This window comes from Dromiciops gliroides, chromosome 2 (genome assembly GCF_019393635.1).
Source record: "Dromiciops gliroides isolate mDroGli1 chromosome 2, mDroGli1.pri, whole genome shotgun sequence".
NCBI lineage: Eukaryota > Metazoa > Chordata > Mammalia > Microbiotheria > Microbiotheriidae > Dromiciops > Dromiciops gliroides.
In genome coordinates, this window is record NC_057862.1 from 408424429 (window position 1) to 408447716 (window position 23288).

General features: G+C 40.7%; 2 protein-coding genes across 2 annotated transcripts in view; one reads left to right on the top strand and one right to left on the bottom strand.

Moving 5' to 3' along the window:
• LONP2 (lon peptidase 2, peroxisomal) overlaps nucleotides 1-10437 on the bottom strand; it is a 127931-nt gene extending 117494 nt beyond the window's left edge. Inside the window, exons 1-2 of the mRNA XM_043986715.1 lie at nucleotides 10051-10437; nucleotides 720-954 (exon numbers count right to left, since the gene is read on the bottom strand). Coding sequence (XP_043842650.1) covers nucleotides 720-954; nucleotides 10051-10283 — 468 coding nt within the window. The 5' untranslated portion in view covers nucleotides 10284-10437. The remainder of the gene's footprint in view (nucleotides 1-719; nucleotides 955-10050) is intronic.
• Nucleotides 10438-13439: 3002 nt separating this feature from the next.
• The window catches only part of ABCC11 (ATP binding cassette subfamily C member 11), a 69221-nt gene continuing 59372 nt past the window's right edge, over nucleotides 13440-23288 (top strand). Inside the window, exons 1-6 of the mRNA XM_043986256.1 lie at nucleotides 13440-13538; nucleotides 15360-15490; nucleotides 17338-17496; nucleotides 20013-20160; nucleotides 21724-21957; nucleotides 22945-23118. Coding sequence (XP_043842191.1) covers nucleotides 13440-13538; nucleotides 15360-15490; nucleotides 17338-17496; nucleotides 20013-20160; nucleotides 21724-21957; nucleotides 22945-23118 — 945 coding nt within the window. The remainder of the gene's footprint in view (nucleotides 13539-15359; nucleotides 15491-17337; nucleotides 17497-20012; nucleotides 20161-21723; nucleotides 21958-22944; nucleotides 23119-23288) is intronic.

Consider the following 23288-nt stretch of genomic DNA (forward strand, 5'->3'; position numbering starts at 1 on the left):
AGATTTTACTGTATTTTGAAAGGAGTTCCATTAATTTCAGTTCTCTCCCTCAAGATACACAAAACTTCCACTATTTTCCTAGCTGGCCCTACAGATCACCAGATAAACTCTTTGCCCTAGGCTTCACATTTGAATTTAGCATATGCAAAGAGACTGTCAGCTGAACACTGCTTAGTCATCAGTTTATTTCTGGATCTTTTTTTTTTTTCCCAAATTATTTTTTCAAGGTTAGAATTATGATGATTGTGAGACCCTGGTAGTTACAAAGGAAGTTTTAAAAACCCATCTGAGTTAAGTCCTTTTTTTAATTATGAATTTGACAATCATTAAAAGCATGAACACTTCAATCCACAAAGAGGAGAAAAGAAGATAGCTCATGAAACTAAATTTCCGTTATGCACAGTTAAACAAAACAGCATATATTAAATCTTGTGTGGTAATGACAAAAATGCTTGACCAGTATGTGACTCCTGAACTTCTGTGCTTTTTTTAAGTATTTCACTGATCCCATAGAGAGACCTTTAAGGAAGGGAAACGGCTCACCAGTAAAAGGGGTTTTATGTACCCTGCTATTAGAAATGATCTGGGTTCACCATTCTCACTCAAAAAAGCCATTTTAATTCACACTTCCCCGAAACACCATCAAATGGCATATATAAAAGCAGAATTAGGGAAACAGTTGCTGACAGTTAAGTAGACAGAGAGTTAAAACAACTTACTTGTACTGCATATTTATAGAATTGTTCAGAAAGTTCTCCAAGCTCCTCCCGAACATTAGATGGGCTTGAAAATTCCTCAAGCCGGTCCAACTGTTCAACTTCTGCCACAGGATATGGTTTCTCCTTTACTACCTGAACAATCTGGAAGCGGCAGAGACCTGTGATCAGCAAGGTATAGTGGGGCTTAGGCCAGTTACTGCCCACTACCTGAATGGCCAATGCAGCTGTCCCAATCCTGAAAAACATTGCAAAAGTCCCTGTTATAAGCATGTAAGAGAAAAGCCCAGAATTTCACTTCCAGAACAAGGTGCTTCTTCCTCACAAGGCTATCGAACACTTAAAGAGTGCTGAAGAGTCAGAGGGACGTCAAAAATTGCAGCCGGGTTGAACTTCATATCTAAATGTGTTTTGTAAAATGATGATGATGATGATGAAGATGAAGTCATACAGACAGAACTGTCACTACTTGCCCCTTGAGCAGCTCTAGAAATTAGCTAAATGTTCCTGTGGTTTAAAAGCGGTAAAAGCACTCTGCACTGTACTACGCTGCCTTAAAAAAAAAAAATGAAGAGAAAATAAGTCATCTATAAATGCACAAAGGAGACCCATTCAAGTATAAGGAAAAAAAACACCTTAGAGATTTAAAAAAATTAAAACATACTTTTTAAAGCTCAAAAATAGTGAGCTCAAAGGGACCTGTAAAAAAACTAGGCTGTAAACCTTGAATGACAGGTAAATCCCATTTATCTATCTAGCCTGCCTCCATAGACATGGCTTTATTTGTGCATAAGGAAAACTAGTAGACTGTAAGCTTCATGAGGGGAGAGACTAGGTCTTAACTAAACTTTCTATCTAAGTGTCACCCTTACCACACCCCAGCAAAGAGTTCTGCACACCACTGGTATTTAAAAACAAAACAAAACCATTTACCATATGAAAAATAAAAGGCATATATCTAAAGCTTATTATTAAATAGTGAGGAATCTTAGAACTTTTTGAGCCTGATAACTTCAGTGAAGCCTATAAGGAAGTCAAAATATTACAGATAAAGAGCAAATTTGAATTCATCCAACTAAAAGTCTGAGTTTTTGGTCACACACAAACACAGTATGTGAAAAATTACACAGATGTGGGTTTTGCTTAGAAGTAGCATGGGGAGTGGAGAGAGTTGGCCTTGGGAATCTGGCACAATCCGGGTTCAAGTCCTACTCCAAGCACCTCCTGGCTGTATTCATCTGAGCAAGTCCCTTAGCCCTGTCTCAGTGACACAGGCAACTCTCCAAGATAAGCTGCAGAATAATTTCTGACTTACTTGGGGATGGGCAATTTCCTATACCAAAGAAATGACATAATTTCTTTCCCCCATATAGAGCCAATTAATTATTCCCCAAATATGAATTAATTTCATTATAAGTTATCTAAAGTAGACTAAGCTTGCTTCCCCCTATCACTCAGCATATTTTAGAGCTTCATCCCCTATTACCAGTGGCATTAATTTATGTAGAAGTATGAAAATTGATTCTAGTATCAGCTTTTGCCAAATATAATTAGAAAGATAAACTTGAGGGGAGAGTGAAAACAAATAATTTAATATCAGAAAAATGATTTAGAGATTATTTGTTTTGAATTATTTGTGTCATGCTTCTTTAAGGTAGACAATCAAGTGTTTAATATTGAGAGTCAACTCAGAAGTGCTGGGGAAATTCTTAGTTTAATTAAAGTGACAAAAGGCCAACAAAATGGAAGCTGAGAATAGCAAAGGTTCTTAGAGATCACATCTACCTTTTAGGTGAGGAAACTAAAGCCCAGTGCGGAGAAGTGATTTGAACATTATCACACCTTTAATTAGTCTACTCTCTTTTTTTTGCTATATCATGTGAATACACCAAGGCCAATGTTTGTTCCAGATTTTTCTCATTAATGTTTGCATAATTTTCCTTGTTCACATTGCACCATATAGCAGGAAACACTCACAGCTAAGGAAGGAACCGGATTCTTGGCCCAAGGGGTTTACAAATGAACCCAGGATGTGTGTACAGGAGGTAAGACAGATTCAGAAACACTGATTCTTTTCTATATACTTCATGAAAAGGTAAATTTGAAGAACATGACTTTTCTGTCTTTACTAGTACTGAAAATGAGCATGGCACCAAGAGACTAACTTATAGTATCCTTCCTTCTAATAAGAAAAACTTAAAGGTCTAAGTTATTGATTCTTCTTTCTGAAGTCAAACAAGAAAACTGATTAGAGGACATACCACTTTGCATCATTTTCTCCAAGACTGGAAGACCACAGACAGACTGCTGTGGTAAGTGAGATTTTGGGGAAAAGCTCCAAGTAAGAATGGATTGTCACTCCTTATGTCAAGCAACTCCAATTTAAATTTGTTATATTAATTGACTACTTTTAAAAGGTAAACAGTAAAATGAAGTCTGTTCATTTAAAAGTTTTTGGTTTTTTAAATTTAATATGTAACGGATCTACATTTAAGTCCTGGACCAATATTTCATCATGGCACAGAGATGAGCCTGAGTGTTGTAAAAGCCCATGTCAGTAGAACATACATTCTAGGAGGTCCAACAAACTGAAGAGTTTTCAGCAGCTAGTGGACAGTATGACAGCCTTGCTAAGTGGAAAGGGGATCATGACCTAAAGGTTGCCTATAAACATCTAAGATGTAGAAGATTGTAACCCACTAAGCAGAGAAGATATCCACAACTGCGAAATCATAACTCTTTCAGAATAATCAAGTACTATATACAAAGTGGACTACAATGAGCAACTCATTTACAAATATAGCAATATGCTTCTATTAATCATGTGTTCTGAGAGAGATCTGTCTGCATATGCCATGTGACTGGGTTTTTAAACATACACACGAAAATCCATCCAGTCTTAATGAATATCCCCTCTTGGGAAGTTAAGAGGAAAGTTATATTATTTTGGAAGGCTATAATATTTATCCAACAATACTGTCATTATTCAAAATGTACATGGAACTCCTTGGGAACTCCTTTCTCCACATTCTTTCCAATGTTCTCAGGTATGTAAAGCTCCAGGATTTGAAGGTGAAAATGGCCAAGATTCATTCAAAATGAATTCTGGTAAATTCAAGTAAGGTCACCCATTTTTGGCATTTTTTTTTTTAAAAAGGAAGTATGCCTATAAAATAACACCAATTTTCTTGTGCCTTGCATAAACTGGTTCCAAAGGTACCCAAATGAGGAATTCCAAGTACATTTTGTCCAAATACCATCCTCAGTGGAATAAGTGCAACACATCTGAAGGAGAATGTTTTGAAGGATGCTCTTACAGTTGTGAAATCAGTTCTATGGTCAAATCAGTTCTTACCGGTGTTAAAAAGACAGTTCTAATCCTCCTCTCATAAATATATAGGATTTTATAGAAGGTATTTTTTTTAAAAAGCCACATGGGAGGGACCTGATAATTCTTGTCCCCCAACCTATTGAATATAAAGATCTAGCCATAAGGGCTTAAACATTTGTTCAATGAAGTTAAGAAAAGAAACTTCTCAGATTATAGAGATCCCTTCTAACTCTAAGATTCTAACATTCTCAGACATAAACTCAACACTTAAACTGCAGTTTGGGGACAGGATGGTGGTGGTGGTAGAGTGAATGTGAACCATCAATTACTCCAAAAATGTACAAGAGTAGATAGCTGTTGAAGTAGCTGCTCCAAAACCTCAAAGAATGGTTCAGAGACTGGCAAATATAGTCTATGTTCATTTGCCCTAAAGGTATTCTGCAACAGGAACCAGTTTTGTAACACTGAGGGAACTGGAAAAAAGTTATCCATTTGTTTATGAGATAATTCATCAAGTGTGTCCCATTGGCTCAGCCTGTGTTACTTGGTTTAACTGCTTTAATAGTGTATGAGTTCTACTGAATCACTGACCCTGCTCATTGACTGGGCTACACTTTGTGAGAGGAACAAGGTGGGGGATCTCTATTAGAATAGTCCCAAGCACTAATGAAGAGAAAGCATCATTTGTTTTGACCTCTCATGTTATCAATGTCTCTGAAAATTTCAAATTTTGCTTCAGAGAAAAGTCATTTGTATAGTCTTTTAAAAAGACAGGTTATGAAAAGCAAAATCAAGATTTTTCCATTAAATAAATGTCACTGTAGTAAGAACTAAACCCCATTGAAGATCTAATCCAGCCTTTCATGTGGCAGAGGTGGCCCTAAGCCGCTGAAGGCTATGCTGGCCAAATGCAAGTACTAGTAGATTCCATCAAACTGAATTCTCCAACAACAGACCAATATTAGTCTTTTGCTAAAGAACTGGCCTAGTTAAGTTTACCTGTGCTTATCACCAGGTGACCATAGGGCTCTATGGCAGGCAATCAGACAACAACCATTTACTTATTAAGTGCCTATGTTGTTCTAGGCACAGTGCTAAGCACTCAGGGATACAAAAAAGGGCAAAAAACAGTCCCTGCTCTCAAGGAATTCACCATCTAAGTCAAGAGATAACATGCAAACAAGTATGTGCCAACAAAATATATACAGAAGGGATCAGAGATATTCAACAGCATTTGGGGGGATTGGGAAAAGCCTCTTGTAAAAAGTGGGATTTTAGCTGGGACTTGAAGTAAGGGAAGCCAAGAGATAGAGATCAGCAAGAAGAATTCCAGACATACAGGGACAGCCTGTGAAAAAACACAGATTCAGGAGATGGAGTGTCTAGTGAGGAGATTTGCAAAGATGCAGAAAGGCAAAAAAGGGATAGATTATGAAGGGCTTTGAATGATAAACAGAGAAATTTTTATTTGATCCTGGAGATGATAGGAGTTAACCAAATAGCTAACTGAATAGCTTCATTTGACAGCATAGTGGAGGTTGGAGAAGAATGTGGAAAGACTTGAGGAATGGAGCCCAATCTATACCAGCACAGTGGCAGTATAAGAGAAGAGAAGGAAAAAAAAATAAGAGGAGAGAAGGGGACACATGTGTAACATGTTATAAAGGAAGAAATGACAGGACTTCATAACTGACTAGATTGGGGTGAGGTGAAAGAGAATGAAGAGTCAAGGATGATAGGGTTCAAGCCTGGGTGACTAGGAGGATGGTAGTGTCCTCCATAGGAATAGTAGTTAGGCAGAAGGGAGGGCTTGAGATAATAAGTTCAGTTTTGGACAGGTTGAGTTTAAGATGTCTAAGGGCACATCTAGTTCAAGATGTCTAATACAGGCAGTTGGAGATGTGACAGCTGAGGTGAAAAGAGAGAGGTTAGGCCTGGGTAAGGAGATCTGAGAATTATCAGCATACAGATAACTGAATTCTTGAGAGCTAATGAGATCACCAAGTAAATATGGGAACCCAATAATCTAACTATTAAAGTGTGAAGGACATCAGTAGATCCAGCATCTCATACCGATGAAATCATACATCTTTGAAGTATTGAAGAGTTAAGCAAAAAAATAAAATAAAATAAAAATTAAGAACCTTATGGTCATTATAATGTAATCTTTCTTGTACTCCTTAACAGGATGTTTGGCATTCTGTAAGGTACCTTACGTGTGTCTATATAACAAAGAGGAAAAGAGGCTAGTATGAGTCATTTTAAGGAGAAGATAAAGGAATTGACATTTCGTGCACAAAGAATATACACTTATTGAATTTAGATATGCCAGTAATCTGGACAATCTCATATGTTGTTAGATGCAAACAGATACAAGATTTTAAAAGGTCTTGACAGGCTGGATTTTCTCTGGGTTGAAACGAATATTAAAATAATAAAGATTAAAGTCCTGCACTTAGGTTACACCCCCCCCCACACACACACACATACATATAAAGAATGGTAGAGAACTGGCTCAACAATAGTTGGGGGGGGTCAGTCAGGGAGGGGGAAAAGGGATTTCCACTGGCTCCAAGCTCAGAACACTCTGTGAGGAAGTGTTCCAATCTAAAATGAAAGACTACCTTCTACATGGGGGAGTTGGGAGGAGATGATCTCTAAGGTCCTTTGACAATTTCATGTTCTATAGTCTGATTCTACCCCAGAGAAGGTAAAGTTGGGGGACCACAAAAGAATATTGTAGAGCCTCTGAGGACTTTCTATTCTTGCTACTAAGAAAGTCAGAAGTCATCCAGGTGCCACAAAAAGTACAACCTCGTTAGGCAGGCAGGTGCAGGATGTCCCGTGGTGCCAAGATGGCCAGTCCCGCAACTGCAGAGATGTTCTGGGGCCTTTCTCAGAAGTTTATGTACTTCTGGCACTACGCCTGAACTACTGGCATGCAGAGGGGACCATGCTGTTTACAGCAGCATAGATCGTAGCTCAGGTAAGGCAGCAACATCTATTTCTGCTGTGCTCAGTGTGGGGAGGATTATAGGGAAGAGTGTAACCTCTGCTGCTCCCTGAAGTTTGCCAGCACCCTCACTTAAAAGGTATGGGGGAAGTGAGGGAGCAGAAGCAAGCCACTCATTGTGCCTCTGGTGTGCTCTTGTGATCTGAGAAAGCAATTAACGGGTAAGTGAAAGATTTTAATGTTTGGGCTTGGATGCGCATTGGGTATGACATTTGAGGAAGAATTTTTTTTAATAGTGTTTCCAAATTTAAATCAGAAAATAGAAAACTTTGTGATAAAACATTTCAAGGCATTATCTGACATCAGAAGACCAGAGTTCAAATCTGGGCTGTGTTACTTATTAGCTGGGTTACCTTAGGCAAATCTTCAAGCCCTTTGGGCCTCAGTTTCCTCACTAGTAAAATTAGGGGGTCCTTCTAGCTCTGAATTGATCCTATGTACAGATGATTTCCATAGGTGCCATACCTTTTCTGGAAACTTAAGAAAAACAGCTATTTTTTTTTAGGTTGCCTTAAATGGGCAGAGAACTAGACTAGAACAATCAAACAACAAGCAAGTATTAACTGACTACTATGTGCCAGGCTCTGACTTAAAGGTCCCTTTCAGTCTTAGGTTACTATAAAGGTATATCAAATATAGAATCTCTATATACATCTACTTAAAATAATATTATTTAGTCGTAATAACTAAAATCATTTCTGGCTAGGAAACAGGTCAAAATGCAGGTTTTAATTTGTATGCTACAGTTTTGTTCGTGGGCTGCTTTACTTTAGCAGAATATAATCTAAATTAGTCAAAACTCCTGGAAGACAAAATTTGGTTTGTACCTTTCAAAATCTAGCTTCAATGACGTCAATACATTTTCAGAGAATATAAAAATATGGTTATATTTTATACTTCAGAGTGATTGTGGATTGGTAAATATTATGTAATTATATTCAAAAGAAAACTTGACCATGAAGGATATACAGAAACAAGGAAAGACACTATGTACCTGAACACAGAGGGATGGCATAAAATGAGATAAGCAGGGAGAAGACCAGGTGCATGGAGAACTTGTCTACTCTAACCTGTTTTTCTATGGCCCTTTGAAAAATATCCTATCCCAAGAAAGAAAATACAAAGACCCAGGAGGAATGAGGACACTAAGAACAATGAGGGAATACTCCATATTTAGGATCATAGGCTAGACCTAGAACCGGAAGGGACCTAAGATGTCATCTAATTCAAACCCCTCATTTTATAGATGAAGAAACCGAGCCTCAGAGACATTAGATAACTTGTGCAAGGCCTTGTAAGAAAATCACAGGCAGAATTTGAACCCAAATTCTGACTTCAGAACCAGTTATCCTTCTACTGAAGGACAGGTATAACTACAACAGAAGGGGAAAGTGAGAGGTCAAGCTGCCTGAGGGCATGGAGAGGGAGAAGAAAATAGTCAATTGAGCAAAGAAGAAATAGAGTTGGAAAATGAAAGAAGAGATGTTGAAAAAAGAGAAGAAAAGGAATAGGAAAGAAGCTGGGAACCAAAGATGGGCACAGAAACAGGACAGAGGAGACTGTTAGTGTTAGGGAGAAAGAAGCTCGTGCTAATCCATACAAAGCCTCTGCTTATTCTTTGTTAAACTCCTGGAGGCAATTCTCAGTTCCAGGAGTCTATATTTTCTCTACTGCTGGAACACCAAAGGTTTGACCTATTTCTTCACTATCACCAATCTATTCCACCTGGGTCCCTCTACACTCAGGCTCTCTACGAAAAGAGACATGGGTTTCTAAGAACTCCACCCCTTCCTTACCGTGCTGGCTCTTCTTATACAGGACTTCCTGAAGTTTATTAGGGGTTTTTTTTTTGGGGGGGGTGTCTTGTTTTGTTTTTTTGTTTTTACTGCTAGTTAGCATGGTAGAGGGGGCATGGGAGCCTTAAAATAGTTAACAAGAAGAGAGAGTGATGGGCCCATCAGAGAGGAAGAGGCAGCAGTAATAATGGAAATGAAAACCCTTTTCCTTGAGGAAAAGAGAAAAGACTTGAAGCCAGAAAATATGGATAGGTTAAAAATGACTTGGCCACAGGTTTCACGGTGTGTTGGGGGGGGGGGGGGAGGAGAGGAAGGAGAAGGGAATGAAGAGGACTAGAAAGAAGGATGAGTCTCTTCTACTCTCTAGCCATAAAATGTATATAAAAATGTAAGATGTAAAATACATGAACTTTAAGACACACTCAAACAAGATTCTAGGAACTGTGGCCCGCCTCCCTACAATAGCTGCCAAAAAGTGCTGTAAACCTGTAAATCGGGACAGAAACGTTACATAAACATAGACTGTGAAAACTGGAAAGGAATCCAGAGATCGATCACCTAGGCCAAAACCCTCTAGTCTGAGCTGGAAAACCTTCTAAAAAGCCCAACCCATACCAGAAAAAAAAAAAGGCACCCCTCCTAAAATAAACCGGATAAGTGGTCATACAACTTTTTGCTTGAAAAAAACTCAACGACCCATCCAAATGTGCCAGCTAATAAAGTGGCAAAGCCTGTATTTAAACTCCAGTCCTCAGGACTAGGGTGTCCGGTAGTGCACTAAGTCTTCTGGCACGTCCTGTAGAGAGAGCCCAGGGCCAGCTCTCTCCTCTATATGATCCCTGGGATCTTTGACTTGGGCTCTCCGGGTCTTGGGTCTCCTCGTTTGTAAAAGGAAGAGGACTGGACGTGACCCGTAGGGCATAGTCCAGGTCTACTACGACCCGCACTGCCCAGCTCGGGGCATGTCCCTCCGGCTTCCTGGGTCTTTTCCTTATCCGTAAAACGCTGATGGCCTGGGTGGTCATCCTACAGGGCACCTTCCAGGGCTGCAGCTAGTTACTAGGAAAGACTCCTAAGTCCCGCACGACCCGAGCCCGGGTTTACGGGGTTTAAAGGGGGGCGAGGGGCGGGGGAGTCTCTGCCGCGTCACTTCCGCTCCCTGGGCCTCAGTTTCCCCGGGGCAGGCTGCGCTACCTGTGCAGCGGCGGCAGGTCCTGCGCGTCGCTGGCCGGGTCGGGGGTGTTGGGGATGACGCCCAGGATGGTGCTCTGCAGCGACGTGCCCTTGAGCAGTCGGCTGCGCACCAGCTGCAGGTTGCGGGCCGAGTCCACGCTGGTGCGCATCGTGGAGCCGGGCAGCAGGACGCCCTCGTGGGTCAGCAGCAGTGGCAGCCGGCTCGGGATCTGGATCGCGCTCACGGACGACATGGTCTCGGCTAGCCGGCCCGCTGGGGCCGAGATCCCGAGTCTGGAGGCGACTGCGCGGACTAGGCGAAGGTCGGGGGGAGGGGGAGGGAAGGGGGTGAAGGTGGATCCACGGCCAGCAACAGCTGCGGACGGCCGCCGACAGCCGCAGCCGCTTCCGCCCCCGTGCTACGGGCCGCGGCGCGGCTCAAGCCCCGCCGCTGCCGCCGCCTCTTCGCGCTGCCTGCCCCCTACTGGGGTTCCGAGGCTCAGAGCTAGCGGCGACCGGCGTAATTATCCTAATAGAAGAAGCGATATCTATGCTGGGAGTGATCGTAGAGATTTTCCAGTCCAGCCCCCTACATCTTAAAGTGGAAGAGAGTGAAACCCAGCAAGGGACTTGCCAAAGATTACACACGTATTAATTAAGCAGTGGAGTTGAACCTTGAAGCAAGGACATTTGTCTAGCGTGCTTCCTACTATGTCTAGGTTTAGTCAATAAACATTAAGAGCCTACTGTGTGCCGTTTTTTTACTAAGCGCTGGGCCTACTAAGGAAGGCAAAAAGACAGCTCCGGCTCTCTGAGGGAGACTCGGGGGTGTTCTGGATTCCGCTGTAATCACATCTTCTATAAACATATTTTCTGTGTGAACAAACAGAGACTCGATCTATTGTTTTGTTGATTGACTAGATTAAAGAAAGTGTTGGGCAGCTAGGTGGCGCAGGGGATAAAGCTCCAGCCCTGGATTCAGGAGTACCTGAGTTCAAATCTGACCTCAGACACTTGACACTAGCTGTGTGACCTTGGGCAAGTCACATAACCCCCGTTGCCCCACAAAACAAACAAAGAAAGTGTTCATGCAAATTATACTTAAAGACGGATGTACATTCCATTCCTCCCCTCCTTAATTATTTACAGTATTGCTCTATAAGCATTGCTTGGACTCTGCAGTAACAAGTGCTTTAGAGGGCTAAGGGAATGAAATCATCGCCAAAGTGGAGACCAATAATCATAATACCTGACTGTGTATAATGCTTTTAGGTTTGCAAAGTGCTTTATATCCTTTTCCTTCTGAGCCTCACAACAACCCTGGGGAGAGAAAATGCAAACAACTACAGGCGTACCTCTGAGATAGTGTGGATTTGATTCTAGACCAGCAATAGTCACATGAATTTTTTTCGTTTTACAATGCATTTAAAAGTTATATCTCTATAGTCTATTAAACTGCGATAGTATTTCGGCTAAAAACAACGTACGTACATTAATTTAAAAATTATTGCTAAAAAATGCTAACCATCACCTGAACCTTCAAGAAGTTGTAATCTGTTTGCTGGTGGAGGGTCTTGCCTCAGTGTTCATGGTTGCTGACTGTTCGGGGTGGTGCTTGATGAAGGTTGGGGCGGCTGTGGCAATTTCTTAAAATAAGACCACAATACTATTTGCTCCATCAATTGACGAATCCTTTCCCGTGAACACTTAGAAGCCATTGTAGGGTTATTAATTGGTCTAATTTCAATATTGTTGCATCTCACGGAATAGGAAGATCTGTGAAGAGGGAGAGAGACCAGAATGACTGATGGAGTGCAGCAGCCAAAATACACACAATATTTATCAATTAAGTTTGAGGTCTTAATTTGGGAGTGATTTGTGGTGCCCCCAAAACAACTACAATAGTAACATCAAAAATCATTGATCACAAATCACCATAAGTTATAATAATATTAATGAAAAAGCTTGAAATATTGTGAATTACCAAAATGTCACACTGAGACAAGATGTGAGCACATGCAATTGGAAAAAATGGTACTAATAGAGTTGTTCAATGTAAGGTTGCCACAAACCTTCAATTTGTAAAAAAAAAAACAAAACAGAAAAACAAAACAAAACCACATACAATTATCTGCACAGCTCAATAAAGCAAAACACAATAAAACTTGGTATGTTTGTATGTACAAACAATATATACAAGATAAATTGGGGATAATCAATAGAGGGAAGGCACTAGGGGGACTGGAAAAGGCTTTATGAAGGAAGTGAAATTTTAGCTTGGACTTGAAAAAAGCTGTAGAAGTAAAGAGCAAAAGAATTAGAAGCATGGGAGAGTGGACTTCATTGGATTTTAGAACTGTAAGGGACCTTGGAGAACATTTAGTCCAATGCCCCTCATTTTACAGAAGAGCAAACAGGTCTAGAGGCAAGGAAGTGACTTGCCCAAAGCCACATGTTACTCCTTATAAATATTAAAGCTCTATGTAGGTGAGATACTGCATCAAGCAGCTGGTCTTTGACCCCTTCCCCCTCAACCCTCCATCCCTAAGAGAGAGGCATTACAAATCCAGGCCCTGGAAAGGGGCGGAAGCCCAGCAGTGCCAGAGGGAAGACCTAAGCTTACAGATGCCCTGTGGGGTTTGAAAGAGAGTTTCAAGATATAAATTTGATCCAAAATTCTGGTGGTGGGTTCTAAGTTAGGAAGACATGATGAGACCTAGAGAAACTAGAGATGATCTTGTCCAGTTTCCTCATTTTATAATAAAGGAAAACAAGGCCCAGAGACCGCTTATGACGTAGTGCTGGGCTTGGAACTCAGGTCTTCTGACTCCTGTTCCAAGGTGCTTTCCACATCACATTAACCACAAGTTAATCTGGTTATTTCCCAAGCCAGCACCCATCTGTCCAGTTTACTTAGCCACATGCAAATACATCCACCTCTATACAAACTTTATGTAAATGTATACATGAACCTCATGTACACATGTGATTCTCTTCTTGGCTTCCTATATATAACCAGCTTTCCATTAGAAAGAGTTTTCATTAGTTCCATCTAGAAACAGAACTAAGTTTTATCTAAACTTTTTTACTTCTGCAGCCTAGAACAGTGCTCTGCACACAATAGAATTTTAAGGAATGTTTATTGAAAGAATGAATGAATGAATGTATGCATGCATACATGGATGGATGGATGGATGGATGGATGGATGGATGGATGGATGAATGAATGAATGAATGAATGTGGGAAGAAGGAATTGGCCCAATTCCATGCATCCCTATTGTTGTTTCCCTTTATTATAAAGGTAGCTAGACTATTGTTGGGTTAGGACGGGGGAGAAACTGAAGATTCCTCTCTGTCATTTCAGCATCTTTCTTTCTAGGAAAGAAAAAATTGGCAGGACTGACTGAAAATGCCCAGGAGAAGGAAAGACTGGGGTCCCAGTCCCACTGGTGGCTCTGTGAACCTTGGAATGGACATGGAAGACAGCATGGTTTATGGCCTCACCTATGTAAGAATACCCTGATCCTTGGTCCCACATAGCAAGAAGGGCCTATATGCATGGAGGGCATCCTGCAATCACATTACTTTCACCAAGGCCAGTCTGATTCATAGACTTTTTAAGCTAGAAGGGACTTTGAAGACCATCTAGCCTAACCTCTTTATTTGTCAGATGGAGAAAGTGGGCCTCAGAGAGCATAAGATCACATAAAATCTAAGAGTTGGAAGGGACTTAACCCTCACCCCTTCTTCCATATCTCCAATAAACCCCTTATTGAAACTCTCCAGTGAAAAGAAATCCTCCTTCCTGAAGCAACACATTCCACTTGAATTGTTAGGAAGATTTGCTTTATATCATGCCTAAATCTATTTCTCTGTAATTTTTACCCATTGCCCTTGGCTCTCAAAGAGGACCATTACATCGGAGTGATGTCATGACTTGCACAGAATTGCATTTAAGTGAGGGAGGGCTGTGCAAGGTCATCAACTTCACTCTCTCCAGAGCTATCTGGGTCCAGTGGCAATGATGTACATCAGGACTACTGGAGATGGCCCCAGACGTTTTAAGGCAATTTGGGGTTAAGCGACTTTCCCAGGGTCACACAACTAGTAAGTATCTGAGGTGAGATTTGAACTCAAGTCCTCACAATTTTATAGCCAGTGCTCTATCCACTGTGCCACCTAGCCACCTGGACTCTGCCGTTTAGGTCTTTTTGTTTTGTTTTGTTTTGTTTGTTTGTTTGTTTGCAGGGCAATGAGTTTTAAGTGACTTGTCCAGGGTCACACAGCTAGTAAGTGTCAAGTGTCTGAGGCTGGATTTGAACTCAGGTACTCCTGAATCCAGGGCCTGTGCTTTATCCACTGCTCCACCTAACTGCCCCCCTTTAGGTCTAAATAGAATGAGTCTATTCTCTTTTCTCTATAACTGTGAGATCCAGAAAGGATGTTCTGTTAAAAAACAACAACAACAACAACAAAAACCTCTATGACTTTTCCTGGTATCTAAAATGACATCATCAGTAGTTCATTCCTCTGGGCTAACAATTGCCATCCCCCCCTCAGCTTTTGAAATGCAAATATCCCCAGAAGAAAGAAACCCCTTAAAGTCCCAGTAAGTTTGAGTGTGGGGCAGCTAATGGCACAGTGTACCAGGCTTAGAATCAGGAAGACTCATCTCCTTGAGTTCAAATCTGGCATCAGATCCATATTAGCTATGTGACCCTGGGCAAGTCCTCAGTTTCCGCATCTATAAAATGAGCTGGAGGAGGAAATGGCAAACCATTCTAGTATCCTTGCCAAGAAAACCCCAAATAGGGTCACAAACGGTTGGACACATCTGAAAAAGGACTGAACAACAATTTTGAGTGTGTGAGTCAATCAGATCCTTTCCCCTGATGGGCAGAAAAGTCAAAATAATAGAATGTTATGTTAAGGCACTTAGTGCTTGTTAAAATGGATTGGATTGTTGCATATTAGAGTCTACTCAGGAAAGGGCCTTAGATAATAACAGTAACATTTATTTAGCCTTCTGAGGTTTATAGAGTGCAATTCCCCCAAAAAACTTTCCGAAATAGGTCCATATTAAGCACATTCCCCAGATGAAGAAATGGAGGCTCAGAGAGGCATGGTGATTTGCCCCAGTTATAAATTTAGCAAATGTCAGGGCGACTCTCAATCCAGTGGCCTTTTCACCAACCCACATTACCTCACTGAAGAGCAAGATGTGGAGATGTCCCTTGTATTACCCAGGACAATTCTTATATAGGAGGTGGGGATGACAGATGGGATTCACAGAAATGTATTCACTGTTATACTCTTTTTTATGTCTAAGAAAAAATTCACCCTTGGAGACAGTTATTGGAGCCCAGGGCCTCACAACAAGCCAGAAGGTCCGAAGGCCCTCTCAGATGGGAAATATCACGCTGCTTGGAAAACAATGATCCCGATTCGCCCCAAATCAAAGTGAGTGGGTCAGTAGCAATGGGGCTGTTTCTATCACTTTCTAGTTCTATTGAATTCAATAAATATTTAAGAGTAAGGATCTCTAGATTTTGGTACAGCAGATCACTTAGAGCCCAAAGGAGATGAGAGAGGGGACAAATAATGTTAAGTTCTTACTATGTGCCAGGTACTGTGTGAAATGCTCTATCATCTGATTATCTCAGAGTTCATATAATTCATTTATTAAAAACCTATTCAGATATTGCCTGTTAAAAGCAGCTCCCAAAGAGATTAAAAGTAGTTCACAGGATAGACTTTGAGTCCCTTGAGATCAGGGACTGTTTCTGTATTTCTTCTTATCTCCTGTGCTTAGCCTAGTGCCTGACACATTGTAGATGCTTAGTAAATGCTTATTGACTTGACTTGACTGAAAAGCAAATGAAAAACAGCAAAAAGGTTAGAAGAAGTAGGTGAGGAGGTTCCCTGGGGTCTGGGGAGCTTTCCACCAACTCCTAAAATCTTTTTTTCTAAAAGACATTCCCTTGTCCAAAGGGCCCATTGCTACATACAAGATCAATCCACAAAGGGGCAAAATTAGCCCAAACTGCCCCCACCCCTGCACCATACCATCTTTTCTTGTAACAATCCTGGATGGTAGTACAGAGGATGAACTCATGTATCTCCAATTCCACAACTGTATCCTGGCTTACAACAAGGTGCCTTCGATATCCAAGGCCCTGGGTAATGGCAGCACAAAGATGAAATAAGAAATTGTTCTTGCTGTCAAAGAAATCAGTTTGCAACTGGAAAGCAAAGCCAGGGAGAGTAATCGCCACAATACAAAACAGAATGTGAGTGCAAGGAGAGGGGGAGGGAGCTCTGACAGCAGGTGAAGGTGCTGGCTCTCAGATTCCTTCATCTATGACCAAATATCTGTAGCAGCTGTAGATGTCAGTGCTCCCACAGAAGCATGATCCTACTACCCCTGCTCCCTCCACCCTGCCCAACACTTCAGTTTGCAAAATGCTGTATCACATATATGTCCTGGGGAGTTTGGAGGATCTGAGGCAGATAGGACCAGAATATGGGAATCTATGGTTGTTCGAGTGGGTGAGTGCCAGAGCTAAAAGTTTTCTAGAAAGGGACAAGTGAACTTATTCTATAAAGGCAGCACTTTACGACAGTTACAAAGGTGCCCACGTTTCAAATCTTACATAGACATACAAATGCTGTGTCTGGATCTGGGCCCTATGTTATCATCTACCAAAAAAAATTCTGTTTCAAAATAGCCTTTCCTTAACTGGAAGAGGGAGTATAATGTTTTAGTTTTTAGTCGGGAGATCAGTAAAGTCAGTTCAGTTTCTTCTCTAGATAACTATCCAAAATTCTGCATCAGTCCTGGTCACCAAGACACTACCCTACCCTGAACTCCAGGTCCTCCATTCTTCCAGAACTCCCATACCTCATGCCCTTGCACTGCATCATCACCGTACTGTGGATTTTAGATTTGATGGGGAAAAGGTCATAGGTTGGAAAATATGATTACTTGGGTGGGTAGGTTCCAGGGGCACAGGGGGTCTTTTAGAAAGGGACAGGCTTCTTTTTTGACAAGGATTTATAAAAGCCCCTCAAATCTTCCCCATAAAAGCAGAAGCACAGAACCTTGACATTCTTCATATTGAAAGGTTATCTAATACAACTACTACTGGAAAATGAATTTCCTTTGCAACACTGGTGATGTCATCATCTCCTATGTCTGAAGATGCCTAGTGATAGTACAACTCAGCCTTAGCTTTCTTTTAGCTTTCAAGGGTAGAATGAAGGCCTGATTAACAAAGTGATCCTGTTGCTTCTGACTTCTTCCACAGGTCCTCCACTGCACATCCTGTGGATCATGCTGGCCTGTTCTCCTACCTCACCAATTCGTGGCTAACCCCTCTCATGATTCAGGGCTTCCGGAAACACCTAAATGAGCACACTGTGCCTTCTCTGTCCGTGTATGACACCTCAGAAAAGAACTCTAAAAGGTAACAATGACAATGGAAAACTCACCATGTTGACCAGAGTAATTGTTCTTGATGGAATGGTGAGCAGGAGAACTCTAGGGTGTAGATAGGGCATATTCCCCAAAGACAAAAGAAGGAATCCTCCCTCCTCTAGTTTAGTAGAAGGCCTCTCTTATGTATCATTCAATAATCACTTCTAGAGCAGGCATTTGACTAGAACTCTGAACCAGGAGTCAGGAGACAAAGCCACAGACATATCATTTAGCTTTATTTGGTCTCAATTTCCTCCTTGTCAAATGGGAATGGTATTATCCGCTCAACTTATTGCATGGAAGATTATTATGCAAATGAAATAATTGTTTAATAATTATTGAAATACACTATGATGGACCAATTGAAGACATTTAATCTACTTTCCTGATTTGATTTGATACATCATAAGCAGAGTCTTTGGTCAGGATACCATTCCAATGTCTTCCTTACCTGGTACCTTCTAGGTCTAGGCCCCAAGTTTTCTGCAATGACTCAAACTTGAAGCCTTTTGGGGATGCTTATTGTTAAAATAATCATTCATGACTTCAGTCATTTAGAGTTGGGAGTGTAAAGAAAGTTCTTACACACAGTTGAATAGACTTCTTAGGTGCATCAACATTAACTTTTCAGTAACTTTTTTTGGTGATAACTTCTGATCCTTTGCTTTCATAAGAGGTAGAGGAAAAACTTCCAGATATGAGCAACTGTAGAAAAGAAGTTACAGTGCTAGTTGTGGGGAAGTTTTGCAAATCATTTGATATCTTTGGACAATGTATACACAACTGCAGAACCTAGCTGTGTCTATAGTAGAGGCCCAGAAGTCCACAGCCATATCCTTTGCGAATTTTTAAAACTCTGTAATAATAAGAAGAATGCCCATAACTTAACAGAATAATTATCTCATCGATGTGAATACCCTATCTACCACTGCAGATTGAAACCAATGCAAAGTTTCTTATTCTCCCCTATTCTTGTCTCCACCTATCCCTGTCCTCCATAGAGGATCTCCCAACTATTCTGGAGGCCTTCCTCTGGTTCTCTTCATAAAAATGATAGTGATGATGCTGATGATGGTGAAAATGCTTATTTTTATATTTCAAGACTTTGTACTTTTACTGCTGTAGGCTCCTTCAACCAACTCAGACCAAAATCCCTTTGCCATAATAGATAGTATTCATAGGTGTTTTATAGAATTTAGAGCTGGGAGGGACTTAAGAGTCATCTAATTCAAACCTCATGCCTTCCTTTATAGATCAGAAAACTGAGAGATGGATTTACTTGCTGTGGTTAAAGAAGAATTATCCCCTAGTAGGCAAATTTTTTATCTTGAATTTCTCCAACTCTACTAGGCTAGTGTTCAAGTGATGGACATACAGTTGTCATCATATACATCATCATTCACTTGAAGAACACTTTCATATTTGCAAAGTGTTTTATAGTCTTTCCAACTCAGTTTAACTTGCCAGACTTTGGGTTCTAGGGTCACCTTCATGCTGGGAGGAGCCACTGGAATAGGAGTTTGGTGAAGAAAAGATAATAGTTTCTTATAGTCATATGGACCAATAAACATATTACCCTCTTTGATCCTCACAACATCTTGGTGAGTCTAGTATTAGAAGATCATAGGGGGCAGCTAGGTGGTGCAGTGGATAGAGCACTGGCCCTGGAGTCAGGAGTACCTGAGTTCAAATCCAGCCTTAGACACTTAACACTTACTAGCTGTGTGACCCTGGGCAAGTAACTTAACCCCAATTGCCTCACAAAAAAAAAAAAAAAGAAAAAAGAAAACCATAGATTTAAATCTAGGAGAGACTTCAGTGGTCACTGAATCCAATCTGGTATTTTACAGAAGATGAAATTAAGGCCTAGAAAAGATTGCTTAGAGTCACACAGCTAATGGGTATCTGAAGCTAGGGATTTGAACCGAGGTCTTCCTAGACTCAAAGTCTAGCACTCTATCCACTATACCATGCCACCTCCTTTTATTATTTCCCTTTTTTTTTTTTAACAGATGAGAGTATATAAGTTCAGAGAGTCTGAGCAACTAGCCACAGTTTACATAGGAAGAAAGGAAACAAATATTTATTAAGCACCTACTATGTGCCATACACTGTGCTAAGTCCTTTACAAATATCTCATTTGATCCTTACAAACACCCTGGGAGGCAGGCGATATTATTATCAGCAGTTGAGGGGACTGAGGCAGATAGTAGGTAAGTGACCTTCTCAAGGTCACACAGCTAGTAAATACCTGAAGTTGGATTTGAACTCATGTTTTACTGACTCTAGGCCCAGCTCTCCCATGCCACCTACCTGCTAGTAAGGTAGAATTTAGACTTGAAACATAGGGATCTTACTTCATGTCCAGTGCTCTTTTTTCTACTCAACTACTGCCTCTCTAATGGCCAGTAACCCCACCCAATCTAACAAGCATTCAATATCTGCATTGTTTGACTGTCCATTAAATGCAAAGAATAAGTGCACGATACATGATTCTGTTTAAAGGCTTCGAAAACTCTGGGAAGAAGAAGTTGCAAGACATGGTTATGAAAATGCTTCTGTGACTCGTGTGCTCTTCAAGTTCCAGAGAACAAGATTTTGCATAGATGTCTTGGCAAGCATATTCTTCAGTATTATGAGTGTCTTAGGACCAGTAAGTAATGGACTTTATGATGTCTAAGGGGAGGGCACAATTCAGAAATCAAGCAAGCTTCACTCCAAAAGCAATGTCTTGGGTTTTCTCAAAGTCCACTTCTGTATCCCAAGTGAATCCATAGGGTTTCCTGAAGCTAGTGCAGGGCACCTGAGATTTTTAACAATGTCTGGCCAATGAGGCAGCTTTAGAAATGATAAGTCTCTTAAGAAAATATTTGGTCTTTCGGGGTGTGAATCGTGCCTTGGTGTTGCCCAGGATAATTCCTCATAATTCTTAGTATTACCTTAGGAGGATTCTCCACTTTTACAAGCTGACATTTTAAAAACTATCTACCATACTCTCTCATAAATGGTCCTTCAGTATCACTACTACAGAAACAATGGGCTAGATGTACCATTGATTTAAAACAAGGATTCTTAACATGAAGTCCACAGACCCCATTCCCTAAGGGGTCTGTGAACTTGGATGGGAAAAAAATTACATACTGCTTTTCACTAACTTCTAATTGAAATTTAGCAGTTTCTTTCATTATAAATTATTCATAGGCTTCATCAGGCTACTATGACACACAAACATGAAAGACTCTAAAGCAACCTGGCATTTCTGGTAGTTTTACTTACTTCAAGAAACTCTGATTATTTTTAAATCATTAGGAAGATGTCAATAAACTTTAAGAGGTAGCATTTTAAATACATGAAATGGGTTTAAGCAACAGCCACATTTGAATTCCAAACATGAAAAGTCAAGAAGGATAAAAGCAAAATAAAGTCATAATAAAAATGAAATAGTTTTCTGATTTAAAAAAGAAACTTCTAAGCTCTTTAATTAAAGTATAAATTGTTTGAGCTTTATTGTGCTGATTTTCCTGCAAAAGATGACTATGAATATACTTACCTGACATTGCCTTTTCACAAGTCATCCATTTTACACTTTACAGATTTGAGTCAGATCTTATATTAATTTTTTTTTTTTTTTGGTGAGGCAGTTGGGGTTAAGTGACTTACCCAGGGTCACACAGCTAGTAAGTGTTAAGTGTCTGAGACCTGATTTGAACTCAAGTCCTCCTGAATCCAGGGCCAGTGCTCTTTCCACTGCGCCACCTAGCTGCCCCTATATTAATTTTTTGTTTTTGTTTTTGTTTTGGTGAGGCAATTGGGGTTAAGTGACTTGCCCAGGGTCACACAGCTAGTAAGTGTTAAGTGTCTGAGACCGGATTTGAACTCAAGTCCTCCTGAATCCAGGGCCAGTGCTCTATCCACTGCGCTACCTAGCTGCCCCTATATTAATTTTTTGTTTTTGTTTTTGTTTTTGTTTTGGTGAGGCAATTGGGGTTAAGTGACTTGCCCAGGGTCACACAGCTAGTAAGTGTCAAGTGTCTGAGGTCGGATTTGAACTCAGTTACTCCTTAATCCAGGGCCAGTGCTTTATCTACTGTGCCACCTAGCTGTCCCCCTATATTAATTTTTGATTGCAGAAACTCTGATATCTCAGAAATGACAGAACTCGGGATGATGGCGTATTGGAAGACCTTTACTATACATAATTCCTTTTTGCTCCTAGGTGCTACTTGTGCCAAAGATTCTGGAAAATAGTGTAGCTGTATCACGGAATCTTTCCTATAGCATCGGACTCTGCTTTGCTCTTTTCTTCTGTGAATGTTTAAAGTCTTTTGGTCTGTGTGCATCTTGGATCATCAACCAGCGAACAGGGACAAGGTTGAGAACAGCTGCATGTTCACTGGCGTTTGAAAAGCTCATGGAATTTCGGTCTTTAACCCGAATCTCTGTCGGAGAGGTAAGCATGCTAAACTATGTTTGCTAAGATCATGGATCTAGAGCTTGAATGGACTTCAGATGCCATTCAGTCCAACCCCCTTGTTTCTCTGGATGAGGAAGTTTGAGGTTCCCAGAGCAAATTGCCCAAGGTTGCACAAATACTATGTATTAGAAGTGAGATCTGAAACCAGGTCTTCAAACTCCTGTCCTCTGCCTGCCAATAAAAATCACAGCCACTGGAAAATCTCCAGAGTTGCTCCACAGAATTTTGGGGTTGTGTGGAGGCAGGATGTGTTGATGGTACATGTGGCTAAGTAGATTCTTAAGAGGAGAAACAGGGGACAGCTAACTGATGAAATGATAAAGCACCAGCCTTGGATTCAGGAAGACCTGAGTTCAAATCCAGCCTTAGACACCTGACACTTACTAGCTGTGTGACCCTGGACAAGTCACTTAACTCCCATTTCCCTGCCCTCTCCAAAAAAAAAAAAAAAAAGAATTAGGGGGCAGCTAGGTAGCGCAGTGGATAGAGCACCGGCCCTGGATTCAGGAGGACCTGAGTTCAAATCCAGCTTCAGACACTTAACACTTACTAGCTGTGTGACCTTGGGCAAGTCACTTAACCCCAATTGCCTCACCCCCCCCCAAAAAAAAGAGGAGAAACAAAGGGAATGGGGGAGAAGAGGAAGGGAGCAGGGAGGAAGGGAATAAGGAAAAAGAGAGAAAGCCAAAGTAATTAAGTCTTGTGATAAGAAGTGCAAACAGGTATTAAATACCTATCTCAGGTGCCTCCAGTGGTAACTGCAGTGTCATCATTATAATCTGTCTATGCCTACAAGATACCATTTGGGTTTATGGAACTTGAATGCACTTGATGTGAATCTAGTAAGTATCTTTCCTCCTCATCTTCCTTCCTTTTCTTCCCACTATTTGGCAGTCAATAAGTAAGTAGTCAATAAGCATTTATTCAGCATGGACTTAATATTTATGTATTCTTTTGTTGCAGGCCATTAGCTTTTTTGCCAGTGACGCCAATCACCTATTTGAAGGGGCTTGCTTTAGTCCTCTGATTATCATCACATTATCAACAGTAGTTGCTGCTTCTGTTTCCACTTACATCACTCTTGGGCCCACAGCACTTGTAGGAATCGCCTGCTACCTCCTGATTTTCCCCCTGCAGGTAATGTACTTCCTTTTAAAAAAAAATTTGTATTATTTTTATCATAAAAGTAATTAATTATTTTCCAATTACATGTAAATATAGTTTTCACCATTTGTTTTCATAAGATTTTTAGTTCCGAATTTTTCCCCTCTCCCCTTCCCAAAGACAGAAAGCAATCTGATATAGGT